Source organism: Mobula birostris, chromosome 21, assembly GCF_030028105.1.
Source record: "Mobula birostris isolate sMobBir1 chromosome 21, sMobBir1.hap1, whole genome shotgun sequence".
NCBI classification, from domain to species: domain Eukaryota; kingdom Metazoa; phylum Chordata; class Chondrichthyes; order Myliobatiformes; family Myliobatidae; genus Mobula; species Mobula birostris.
In genome coordinates, this window is record NC_092390.1 from 38,691,627 (window position 1) to 38,705,307 (window position 13,681).

A 13,681-nucleotide genomic window follows, 5' to 3' on the forward strand; every position below is an offset into this window, starting at 1 on the left:
TAAAAATTTCACTAAAACACCAAGCTCTCAATTGGCATTCACACTTACATTTTCCTCTGCTTCCCCATCCTGCAATATTTGGGTTGATTTCTGGATTTTGCATCCAATTTCTAAATGTGATTATCTTACCCCCCCCCCAACGAAGATTGCAATTTATTTCAGCGAAAGAGAGAGAGATAAAGTTCGATTAGCAGAATATAAACATGCAGTGAAAACAACAATCATCGGCAGACTGGCTTGACTGTACAACTGTGTGACGAGACAGTAAATGGAAAATAAGCACAAAACACCGATCAGTCTCATTAACTTCCCCCGTACTTCTTGGTGGGTATGGCCTGACCTGCTGAGTGTTTCAAGGTTTATAGGTTAGTTTCTGTTTCAGACGTCGAACATGGGGCAATTTTGTTTCATTTTCAGACAGTGCATATTTACAGAGACATTTAAGAAAATATAAAGCAGCCAATTACTGTGTGGGACACCGTGATGGGTGCATAATTTCAATTCCACAAAAAAATGACAGGTTTCGGTTGCGTTACAGAAAAAAGACACAATTAATTGTTGACATATTTGCCTACAGAATATATAAAACGATTTATATTTTACTTCAGTGATAAATGGCCAATGGCGCAGATTTATCTTCTATCTCTTCCGTCTTTATTTAAACAACGCTATTTAATAATGTCAAGTGTTAGGATACACTCCATGGACAATACAACCGAAATCCTTGCATTGCCAAGCTTTTCGTTTTCTCTATTTTAATGAATTGCTTATTCTTTTCCAAATCCATTTCCTAAACTGTTCAATTTTTGTCCATTGTCGGAACTAGATAATTTCTCCTAGCCGTAACGAAACATTTAACAACCCTTAAGCAAAAAAATGGACAATCTGCTTTTTTTTTTCAAATTTGTATTAGGTAACACCAAACGGAAGTATAAAAAGATGCTACTGTTTAGGACTACCTGTGAACGGTGATTCTGTTGAATTCGGTTACCATTTTGCACGATTATATTGGCATTTGTCCGCTCTGCTCTGCACACCATCGCTATTACTGCCGGTAACCAGCTAATGCAAGTCGTTCTTTGTATATATTCGTATCTATCGATTGTAATGTTATGTAAATTAATCAGCAGCTCACACTATCGAATATTCGTGGGTTTCTAATTCGTACTGAGTAAAAAATACTTCTGCAGATGGTGTCTCGTGCTGCGCTGAATTTATATTAATGCACGAAATATTTCTTAGACTGTGAAACTATTTTTTAAAATTCTATTAACAGGCTTATGCTTGCAAGCCACAGCCTCAACAAGTTTCTGCATTAAGTTGATTTTGAGAAGCTGTCCCCGTTATGGTGTGCATGCTAAAGTTACTTGCAACACGCTGCCCGTTTTAGCGCATAATACCGTTATTGCTGTAAGGAGTAACATTGTTTAACTTTGTGGCAGTATTCGGTTAAAGCAAAGCTGGTAAGAATTGAAATACCTTTTCCAACCGAGCGAGGAGTTCTTAACTGAGCATTACTTGTTTTTTCTTCTGCAGTGATGCTGAAGATTCAAACTTCAAGCGAAACAAAAATATTTGCGAAAACAGACGGAACACGCGCCGAGGATGTTAACAAAAGTAAAAATTGAAACGCTTTACTATTAATTATCTTCAATGAATGCTAAACATTTTTGTTCTTTACTAAGTTTTAAGTCGATTGACCCATTGACGTCTGATCGATTCAGATTGCTGAAAACAAGGGCATAATTTAACTAAATGTAGGTATTGACGGTCATGGCTATCTCTGCACTGGAACTATTGATTCAAACTCTTTTATAAGTTGATTTGTTTCAATTTTTAAATTCATGAAATAGTACTTGTTCGTGTCAATTTAAAAATTACACCCAAAAATGGAAAGAAAACTGAACATTGTGGAAATATGCAGCCAATCGGGCAGCGTCTGTGGAGACAGAATCAGAGTAAGCGTTTCAGTTCAATCAATATCAATAGTTCCTTTATTTTAAGATTTCCAGTAGTTGCAATTTTTGTTTGCTTATTCATTACAACTACTAATAGATTATGAAAAAACATCACTGCTCTGCAAATATATTATATATAAATGTAACCAGTGTTCTCCAGCCAGCAAATCTCTCTAATTCCCATTTTATGAAAAATGACATACAAGAATGTACTTTGCTGTTTGCACATTTTAAAAGACAATTTTTTTCAAAAAGGATAATTTCAATGTGCAGTCTCATGACAATTATCAGATACAGAGGAGCACAATTAGTCATATGAGATGATAATGAATAGTTTAGCTACTCATTCAAAAATGTTCCAGGAAATAACCATTAGGAGGTAGGGGTGGGTGGGTGGGTGTGTGTGTGTGTGTGTGTGTGTGTGTGTGTGTGTGTACGTGTATGCACACATGCACGAGCACGTTTTGGGGGGAGGGAGGCAGAGATTACAAGTGAATTACTTGATTTTTTTTAAAAATAGGTCACAATAACTAAGTTTTCCCATGAGGTGGCAAACTGGAAATGGCAAAGTCCTATTTGTCGCTGCTCTATTGTCAAATGATAACAGGTATGCAAAGGTAGTCACACTTTGTACAAGGAGTAGAAACAGGAACTCTGAGGTTACCAGTAACCAAAGAATTGTAGGTAGAGTGACATCATATCTTAAGCTTTTGCATTGATCATTTTGGTTGTCTTCATTTAGTGCATGAAAACTAAAAATGGGTTGCAACGTTTTCCCAGTAACAGAAGTTAAGCTAATGGTCCTATAGTTTCCTGCTTTATACCTTCTTTTCTTCAATAGTGCCATGAGATTACTAGTTTCCGATCTTCATAATCCATGGATTTTTTTTATGTATTAAAAACAATGCATTCACTATTTCCACAGCCACTTCCTAGAAGGCTTCAGGGTGCAGAGTATCAGATCCAGCTAGGCTAGGAGAGCTACTCAGAGCCATTGGTCTGGTTATCCACCCACTAGAGAGCTGTACTCCATATATACCAGCACTTGCTGCATCACAATCTCCATTCTCATAGCACTCCCCTGTTTCATCTTCTCATGGTTGATGTATTTGTTGATGAAGTATATCTTATTTGTGACTGACCTGCAGTGCTTGAAGAAATCTCATTCCTTTCCTGGCCATTGTACATCACCATCCTATTGACCTTGGCCAATCAGAGATCTGTATTCAAGGAAGAACTGCTTGGTGTTTTCTTAAATACATCTTCTGCTACTATACATCCAGTAGTCAGATTTTCAATGGATGTGTTATGGGGTAAAGACATACTTTAAAAAAGCATTGATCGGTTATGAATAGCAATGGATATGGTTAACTGGGGTTTGAATTATGTTATCAATTCTCTGGACAACAAAAAAATTATATACCTCACCCACGTCTGCAGGCAAGCCAGTTATCCAAGAAGAGCACTTGTTGCTAAGATATTTCACACTTATACTGGCAATTACAACTTCACTCTTACCATCTCAGGAGATAGAATAATTATTTGTCACGTATGCTCCAAACACTGAGAGAGCCCTTGTAGATACTTCTCATTAGTCAGGACAACCAGGAGTAACAGTCAACAGCAAGTCAGAATTACAGAGCAGTAAAGTGAGCTGGCACTTCAATTGCAGTGTTTGGTGAACTTTCCTGTATTATCTAAATAAACTGAAAGCTGAGGCAAAATGATTTCTGTGGTTGTGTGTAGCTTGGTAGATGGAGCAAACAGGAAGATCATAGTCTGAGTTGTTATTGCTAAGGACTCATTCTAGATTCACTGTCCATTACTCAGATCTTCCCAAACATTTCTAGCTGCTGATCACAAGCAATTCTGGATGTTTTTTGGTTTACGTTTATCTGCTCTCCTGCCAGGTGTGCGGGCCAGTTCCATAGAAAAGCTGTGTGCATAAAACAAGTTACGATGATGTTTGGCAGTCTGTCTAGCATGGATTTTGGTGGTTTGGATCTGATGTTCATCACAGTTGAGAAAATGTTTGAAATCAGGTTAGTCCTGGGGCAATGTAGACTTCACCATACTCCTGTTAAGCAGATGCATGTATGGTAAATAGGCATGCAATAAGCTAGCATTCTCCCCCAGCCCCCCCCCCAAGATAAACATGTACTTATGTTCCGTTTTTTAAAAAAAATAAGTGGGTGAATAAAGGACACAGCCACCGTCAAAGCAGGCGGAAGTAAACTACAGTGATAGGAGTAAATGACAATACCTCATGATTTATGATGTTTGTAGTTAAGACCACAAGGGAGAGTCCAATCAGCCTGAGACTTTGACTTTATTGAATCCTACACAACACTCATATTGCTTTTATATGCATGAAAATGGTACTGAGTTTGCTGTTACAGCATCTGTCTACCACTTGTAAAGATTCATTCAAGCTTTTGTTGTCTTTTTACAAGTAGGCAAAAACGTTCAGATATTGATTGCAGTAGGCAACCTCGTGTTTGATTGCAGGTCAAGCCACTACAGAGGCCCTTTCCAGTTGTTGGATAGTGCATCTTGAGCATAAATTTCTCTTCTATCGTATCTTATACCATAGGCAACAATTCCTGTTTCTTTCCCATCCTCACCTGTCAAGTAAGACAAAGTGGCCATTCTAGCTGCAAATTAATTTGTTTGCAAAATAGACTCACAAAACATTGCAACTTCAAAATTACCTTTGCTACGGAAAGGCTAATGACCTGAAACGTAAACATGAGGAAATCTGTAGATGCTGGAATTTCAAGCAACACACACAAAAGTTGCTGGGGAATGCAGCAGGCCAGGCAGCTTCTCTAGGAAGAGGTACAGTCGATGTTTCGGGCCCAGACCCTTCGTCAGGACTAACTGAAAGAAGAGCTAGTAAGAGACTACCTCTTTGTAAAGATGCTGCCTGGCCTGCTGCATTCACAAGCAGCTTTTGTGTGTGACCTGAAACATTGTTTCACTCTCCTCAGTTGCTGTCTGACCTGCCAAGTATTTCCAGACATTTCTGTTTTAATTAACCCTTAAAATTTCCTCTGCACACAAAATGTCAGATACTTATCTGTAAAATAGAAGTAGGTTAACAGAAAGAATTACAACAACATCTATTAAAGGTCTGATAGATAAAATCATTATTAACCAAACTATGTTATTAGAACAGACTGTCAAAAGCTTAATTGAAGTGACAGGTTTAAATTATCTTTAGAAGGGGAGATAGAGAGCAAATTTCAAAGATTTGCAAAGAACATCTAAAGTTTAAGGCCTTGACAAGCAAAGCAGTGGCTACAAATCACAGCAGCTAAAGCATGGAAATGCAGAATTGCAAGCATCTCAGAAAGTTCACTGAGGTGGGGAAGATAGGATTGTTGGGAATAAAATCAGCGATGAAGATGTTGCTACCCTTTGAGTTATTTTTATAATCTTTGAACTGTTATTAAAGTATGGATCTGAGCCATTATTATTATGGTATTATATGATAAGGTATTTCTTTTCTCTTTTTTTAAACCAACTAGCTCATTTTGGTAGTGGGAGTAAATTTTTTAAATAAAATATATTTTATTTTATTTCATTTCATAATTCAATCTTTTTTTCTACAAGATTGATTTGGAATATGGAATACTGTGATATTATTGTGATTTAAATGTAATGTAATTCATAGTACAGTGCTTGTATCCTTATGAATTTTGTATTTGTATTCATGCAATTTATGTAATATTGAAAGAGATGATGTTGCTTAACCAAGAGCTAATATTAGTCAGCAAGTAATTGTGTGACAGTGAGAAGGACAGTGAGGATAGAGGCACATGTATGGCTGTGAAAGCCCATATGAGGTAAGAGCAGGATCAGCCCATCCAGCCATTGAGTTTGCTCCAGCATTCAATCACAGCTGATTTACTTTCCCTTTCAACTCCATTCTCCTGCCTTCTCCCCTTTGACACCTTTACTGATCAAGAACCTATCAACCTTCATTTTAACTACACCCATAGCCATATGTGGTAATAATTGCCACATATTCACAACCATCTGGTTAAATAAATTCCAAAAGGATACCCTTGGTATTAAGAGGCGACGCCCACAGTCCCAGCCCTGACCAGATCCTAGAACGGTGAGAAGCTCGGTGGGAGTACATTTGAGTAATCAAGATCTGAGGCAAGAGAGTGGATTAAAGGGAATAAATGAGTTGTGAGGATTATATTTGAGGTTGCATACTAGTGAGGGTACAGATATATGTTCACTGTACATAATTAACTACGTAGGTTGTCAGCAGCCTGAGGCAGGAAACAAAAAAAAAAACTAGGGAATGATATTTGTAGCAGGGACAGAGAACAATTTTGATTTTTATAATATATATTTGCAGGAATTTTTACCTATGCAGAGCTGGATGTCAAAAAGCCATGTTATGATTTAAACACCATGGAAGGACTGGGAGAGGTGATGAGAAAGTAGAGTTGGATGTCAAGGTAGTGTACTCTTGGATGATTTAACCTAGGGAGATGAGAAATAGGGGAGGGGGCAATGTTAGATCATTGACAAGTGGCAGAGATGAAGGACAAAGAGGGAAGGGAAGGTTTGTGACTGGATAAATAAGAATGGAACAAGTCAATTGAAGTCTAACCCAACTGGCCATTGGTAGAAAAATATCGGAGGATGGCAGTCAGTAAAAAGTAGCAAACTAAATTCTAATTCATATTCTAATAAATAGATTTTAATATATGTTTGGAGGACCTAGCACATGACTCAAATTGAATGGAAAACTATCTTTGATTTAAATAATTCACATAAAAATCAGATAATTTCTTGTCTTAGGAAGAATTAATTTGGTATAGAGACTGATGTTTTGCTGTTGACAATATTAATACTAGCACAATGTTATTTCTTCTCTATTTGGATTCTCTTTCAGCTGGGGAAATGAGTAATTCTTTCCCTTGCTGTCAGGGCACTTGGACTAAATATTGCTAATGAAAATTTGGAAACAAAGTTTTTAAAATGCCTTTAACTGCTTTACAAAAAGTCTGCTTGAAATATAACTTACAATGACCATTTTCAAGCAAACTCTGACATTCATATTGGCCAAACCAAAACACAGACTGTGTAATGTTCAAAAGCATCCTAATCAACATAATCCTTTGTGAAAATGAACTATATACTGAAAACAAATAGGTATTTCTGGAAAAACTAGTCTTTAGGTATCCCAATTGGAGAAAAAAAATCAATGATGTTACCTTGTTACAATTAAAATAACACAATGCATTCCTTTACACCATAAGCCTCCTGTTTTATTGAAGATACACATTAGTCAAAAATTTTCAAACTCTGATGCCAACAAAACCTCATTGTACTAACTGGTAAAATATAGTTGATTTTCATCAGCTTAATTGTACCATCCAGACACAAATCTGATAAACCTTGTTAATACTGTAAGCATTGTGTTAGAGGCCCTTTCTAAAGGGTGTGTGTGTGTGTGTGTGTGTGTGTGTGTGTGTGTGTATATATATATATATATATATATATATATATATATATATATACACACACACACACAGATTCATAAATTTATGGTTCTGTACCAGTTTCCCATTGCAGTACATTTACAGCTGGGTCTCTGTCTAATTGTACATCTCAACAAAAAATGCACCCAGAATCGTGCCAGAATGCATGACCTAACATAAAGACAAATATTCATAGTAGATTTATTGCACGGTACAAGCACAAGATGAAATTTTGAACACCCGTAGTAAGTCTGTATATTTGAGATAATAAAGTACACATTCGACTTGATAAGTATTTTATGTTACTTTCTACATTTATTAAAGAGAGCCTTTTCAACCAAACATGTATTTACATCATTATCTATACAATACTTTGGGGATATGAGGTATATAACCACAGACGAAGATGTACTGAAAGCTACCGGTAGTATACAAGGATGCATAGCCTTGCGTGGTTGTATAAATTACCCGACTCTTCGTGTATTCTCACAAATTTCTTACAAAATGAAATATTACGACAAAAGCACGTTCTATACACAAGTATTAAAATATTCGAATTTCAAAAAATTATGTCCTGTACACAAATATAACAGCGTGCTATTTTGAGTTAAACACAACCCTTCATTCAACTGCGATTAAAGGCCGATAATATAATTGGGCCGTTCATCGAAAGGTTCTGGGCATCGCACTTTATACATTCTTGTGGTTTTAGAAATAGATCCTACCTACCAGTCCGGTTCCCAGTAAAGTGCAAGGATAAACCACTATCCTTCCATTCTCCAACCGAGTTAAGTCCCTATATGCTTTATTGTGCATTTGCAGAATAAGTACTCCGATCGTCATCGATATCCACCTCTTCGTCACTGTCGTCTGATACTTCCGATTCATTTTGCCGAAATGACGGGGGCGTCGAGCAATGTGACCCATTTAGTATAACTGCTTTATTCTGATCGAGACTCAAGCGCCTCTCCCGGCTCTTCTCACATTGGCTTTCGACGGACTGATCCGAATTGTCTGATTCTTCTCTTTTGGTTCCTTGAGGATTTTCCTGTTTAAAATAAAAACCCTTTCCTATTATTACCTCGAAAATAGCAGGAGAGAGAGATGCAAGACCACGAGTTTGCAGCCGCAGACAGTCCGCAGCAGGAACATGCTGTAATTCTGTGGCTAAAAGCTCGTGGTTTGTCATTTTAAATACTCTTAGCATTACTCTTCGAAAAACAAACGGGGAATTCGCTGGAACTGTAGTCTACTCTATGAAGCAAGCAAATTAGTTGGAAGCATTATTCACTCCCTCCTTAGGGGGACCCCGTTTCGTTTAAATCTATAATTTAAATCCAGCAACTCTAATGAGAATTCGCTGGCTAGCCAGTAGGCCGAAGGGCCTGTATTGTGCTGTAGGGTTTCTGTGTTTCCATGTTTCACCACTTAGATTCTTCGAAATAAAACAAATTTAAAGACGTTTTGAAATATTATAACCTCAGAAAAAGGAGCGTGTGGCAAACTTGCTTACAGAGAAAACTGTGACAAATATTCTTCTCAAAATGAGGAGGCACTTTGATTGGGCTTTCTTCCAAACTAGACTAAAATTATACAAGGTCACCAATAAGGGAGAATCAACTGAATTAATATATTGTAACGAAGACATTAAACTAGAAATTCAATGATTAAACTTCCGAAACGACTGTCCCTGTATCTGCATGAGCTGTTACTCTGAGGGTCCTGATTAAATCGTTGGGGGGGGGGGGGTCATAGTGAATCAGGTTTATCATCACTGACATGTCGTGAAATTCGTTGTTTTGCGGCAGCAGTACAGCGCGTGACAAACATTAGTGCAAGTTACAAGAATAAATATATAGTGCGAAGGACGAATAACGAGATAGTGACCACGGACAATTCAGAATCTAGATGGCGGAAACGAAGCTATTCTTAAAACTAATGCATATTTAAAGTTAAGAGACTGCAGAGACTAGAATCCGGAGCAACACGAGAACTGCTGGAGGAACCCAGCGACCCCCGATGCAATGGTTTCTTTCCTCCCTCCCACCAACGCTGCTCGGCCCAGGGCTCCTCCAGCAGTTCATGCTGCTGAAAATACAATCTACCAGGTCTATTACGCTGTGTGTGCCAATAGCTCAAAAAATGCCTTTACTTATATAATCGCCCAGCGATGGAGCAATAATTTTTCATTGAATTGCGTGGATAATACGGCGACTGATCGACAAGTATTAATTGCTCAAGCAATATATGGAATACTGTTGAAAAATTAAAAGGTTCCAAATGGGGAGAAAATGAATCAGCCAAAATCATTGCTATCAGAACTACATTAGCAGCTTTCCTTGAACTCCGCGGGTTCATCCCGGATTCCAACATTGACTGTTTGTCTTTCCAACCAAGGTAAAGTGATTAAAGAACGTTCCAAATAGCTTTCGCACACAAAATACATTAGGCTCTGGTATTTAAAATCCCTCATTTGTACATTCATTTCCATAACAACAGGGACCTCGGGCTCCACAGAGGTTAGATGGAAGCAAAATCTCCCTACCTGCTTTAATCGCCGCCATTTAGCTCTGCGATTCTGAAACCAAGTCTTTACCTGCGGGGGGAAAAAAATCACTCTCAGTTTCAGTAATGACCTCGCTAAGATTTTGATGGGAATATTTGCTCAAAATCTAATGCAACCACCGGCTTTGCGGTCCATAAAGTGGAAAGTATTTTGTATCATTTTTAAGAACCGTCTTTCTGCCCAGAGTTATTGAAAACCGCAGAACGAAAAACATTAAATGAAAGAGATAAATATTTATCAATTGAAGTGCTGAGGAAATATAAACAAAAGCTGGAAATATCCTGAAACATTAAATTTAAAATTACATTATAGTTACAGAAACTTTAAATTAGTTGATTTTGCCTTCGCGCGAAATTTCTAAATCGTATCTTAAATTGTAAAAATATAAAATCTAAGGTCATCAGATATCTATTATCACAACATTTATATAGTCAGAATTAACGAATGTGTACTCTGGTTGTAATTGTATTTGTCTATGGGACGGAGGCCATTTAAACACGATTCCTTCAATTATTCTCCACATAGTTTTCATGTACCTGTCGCTCACTGAGTTGCAACATTTTTGCGAGTCTTTTGCGTTCAGGTGGCGAAAGATACTTCTGGGTCTCAAATTTCTTTTCCAGTTCGATGGTCTGATCGTTCGAGAATCGAACTTGACCTCCTTTTCTTTTGTGCGGGGGCCTCTGAATAAAATGGCTCCATATCAGCGGTTTTCCTGTTAGAACAATCAGACAATAACTTAGATCATATAAATTTATAATTATATCAATGGATTAAAATTGTATTTTAATTATATTTCGGCAGTTCATAATCATAAAATCAGGGTGTTTATATTTGTAATATTAAATAGATCTACATTTTAAAAACTTTGATTATTTTAATTGTTTAAACAGGATTATATATCCACTGAGCGTAACTTGATCTGTTTCCCAATTAGACAACGTTAAAAATTTCCTTAGTTATTTTCGCTGTCATTCGTAGGAATATCATACTCAGCAAGTTTGGACAAGGACCCGAAAAACAGACCGGGGTCTCTCTTTCTGTCTCACAATGCAACATTGATTTCATACAAGCCCAGAGACTTGTGTGAAACCTACCAACTCAGGACCATGGCAACATTTCCGTCAATCTGTTTCCTGTTGGTCTATCTTGTTAAAAGGCTGTTATTTCCTTCTGCTTCTAGACATAAATGAGTTAAGGAAGCCGAGATAGGCTACTTACGATTTCAATGTAGCAGTTCATTTTTGTAAACATGAAGTGCTTTAAAAGATTTGGTGTAAAGCCGGGTTGGGCCATCACTAGTTACCTATCTAATTGAATATAGTTTTTTGAAAGGGTTGTAACATAGCGAACTTTTCAGTTAATTTCAAATTATTTTTGCATTCATTTAAATAATTCCGAAATTGCCCATTAAACGTGGAGTATAGTTCACTTTACTAAGATAATTACACAAATAGAGTGCTAATCTTACGTATGTTCAATAGTTTGACTGCGGCAAGATTCAAACTACAACTAAATAAATCTTCCGAAGATTCAACTGAGCTGTTATTTTCCGCGATTTTCGCTTGCGTCAGTCTCCACTTCAATTGCCACACCAAACTGCCACAAAAATAGGAAGCAACTGGTTATTTTAGCTGCCATAAAGTCATATCCCGCACAGAGGAAATGAACAATATCAGAAAAACGTATCCCGGCTATCAGAACTCGAGTGTTTCCTGTATATGTCTGTATTGAGGATGTCGATAAAATAATCAGCAATGTGCACGACTCCCGGGGAAGAGTCTGCTTCTGACTGAGAGGAAAACATTTAACAGCTCTGTAACCAGATTTACTCCTATCGAGAACTCAAGATTTCCTGTATGAACGGAAAAAGGTCAGCCTTTCGCAGCACAGGCTGTTGAACTATTTCAAGGTGCAAATTCAACAGAGAGTGAGCCGTCAGCGAAAGGATTTTTCTTTTAAAAACAGACCCGCTCTGCATTAATGAACTTATGCACTTTATTATTTGAAATGCTATTTAAAGTTAAGACTTGGCAGTAACTTGAAAAGCAAGTCAAACATTTTGGGCACGGCGAAGATTTCTGACAATCTACTTCTCCCAGGGGAGCTTGTTGGTAGAATGTTTGTGTAATGTAGCAAAATACTAATATAGCTCTTTTCATTTTCGATTAATCACCTTAAAACGGTACTCGATATTGGTGGTTAATCGAGGCAGGGAGATAAGATATTTCACATCAGTGTAAAGCATTGAAATTTGTAATCACATCACGGGACTATTTGCACAATGCACCAGCGATCTGGTTTGAAAATATGTACTTGAACCAATCATTCTATTACGCGAGAACCCATTGGGATCATCTCTGTAATGAAACTGCCAATTGGACTCAATCGCATCTTGTCCTCAAATCGTCGAATAAAAAAAATGCGTTCGATTGCCACTACTTTGAATATTCGAAACTCAGATTAACTAGTAAAGTGAATTTACTCGATGGCTGTGGTTTCTCAACACCCAGTATAAACGGAATAGCAAATAACCCGCTTCTGCTCTAGAATTTCCCTACTTGTTGGAACTTAACCAAAGCAACATATACTTTCAGAGAACTTCATTTTACATGAGAAGCACCGCAACAAGATGAGAACTAAACAGGTTCTTACCCAGGGTGTCCTGTCTGAGGAATGCATGAGTGTAGTCATTAACTGTCCTGGCAAAGGGGTACAAGGGTCCGGAGAAGGCGCTGCTACCATACGGTGTCAAGGCTGGATGGTGAAAGGCGGGGTGGATTGGAGTCGGTTCGTAGATCGGAGTCCGGTACGGAGAAGCTATACTGGTGAAGGACGAATTTGGGGAGGGCAGAGCCGGTCCGGGCGTCACTGGGGTCGTGTGAGGAGTTCCACTGCGACCCAAAATGTCGTCGATGTAGAATGGGGTTGGATGCACCGCTTGCATCGGGGTCGGTGCGTAAAGCGGTAGATTCACACTCATGGCGGAGGAGCTGGGGTGCTGGTATTGCATGGCGGCCGTTGTCCAGTGATCAATGGGACGGAGGGTTCCTTCAGCTCCGCTTGCTGTTTATGGCTTGGCTACAGGTCGGAGCTACTGGAGCGGCCAGGATATTCCCACCGTGAACTTCCTTAAACTTATCAAAACTCAAACCAGCCACTGATTTCTAAGGGCGTGGGCGGGACCAAGGGAACTGTGTCAATTTCCCATCAATAGTCGCCTGTGATTGGCTGCAGGACCGACGCTCTAAGGTTAATATGCTGACCCGCCCCATGTTCCTACTGCGCAGCCGCATTGTGCGGGGTCCCACTTTCAAATGGGAGAGTAGGGTGATGAATGTATTGTCCCAGGTAAACGCCAGCAGAGCGAGCCGTGTAGCTAGCTATCTATAAAGCCGAGAGTAGAACCTAGCGTGAGAGACCAACAAATACCACGACTGCTTACTCCCTGAAAGTGCTTTTTAGGTTATTTAGGTTAATATGCGAACATTAGTAACTTGTACCCACAAGTATTCCCCCTCTAAGGCTCACGTTTAGAGAAACAGTTTAAAAGGCCTTCCAGCTCTCCGGTTCGCCCGGTCATGTTCCAGTATCGGTTACCCCTGCAGATGGCGGCAGCAACTGTATAAAAGTAATGATGCAAAACAAAA

General features: G+C 38.5%; 1 protein-coding gene across 1 annotated transcript; it reads right to left on the reverse strand.

The window, feature by feature from the left end:
- Positions 1-7,920: 7,920 nt before the first annotated feature.
- Positions 7,921-13,187, reverse strand: hhex (hematopoietically expressed homeobox). Its single transcript, XM_072239755.1, has 4 exons — positions 12,687-13,187; positions 10,568-10,746; positions 10,011-10,061; positions 7,921-8,513 (listed from the first exon to the last, which is right to left on the reverse strand). Exons 1-4 carry the CDS (start codon positions 13,042-13,044, stop codon positions 8,271-8,273), a joined length of 831 nt encoding a protein of 276 aa, XP_072095856.1. The 5' UTR covers positions 13,045-13,187; the 3' UTR covers positions 7,921-8,270.
- Positions 13,188-13,681: the final 494 nt, after the last annotated feature.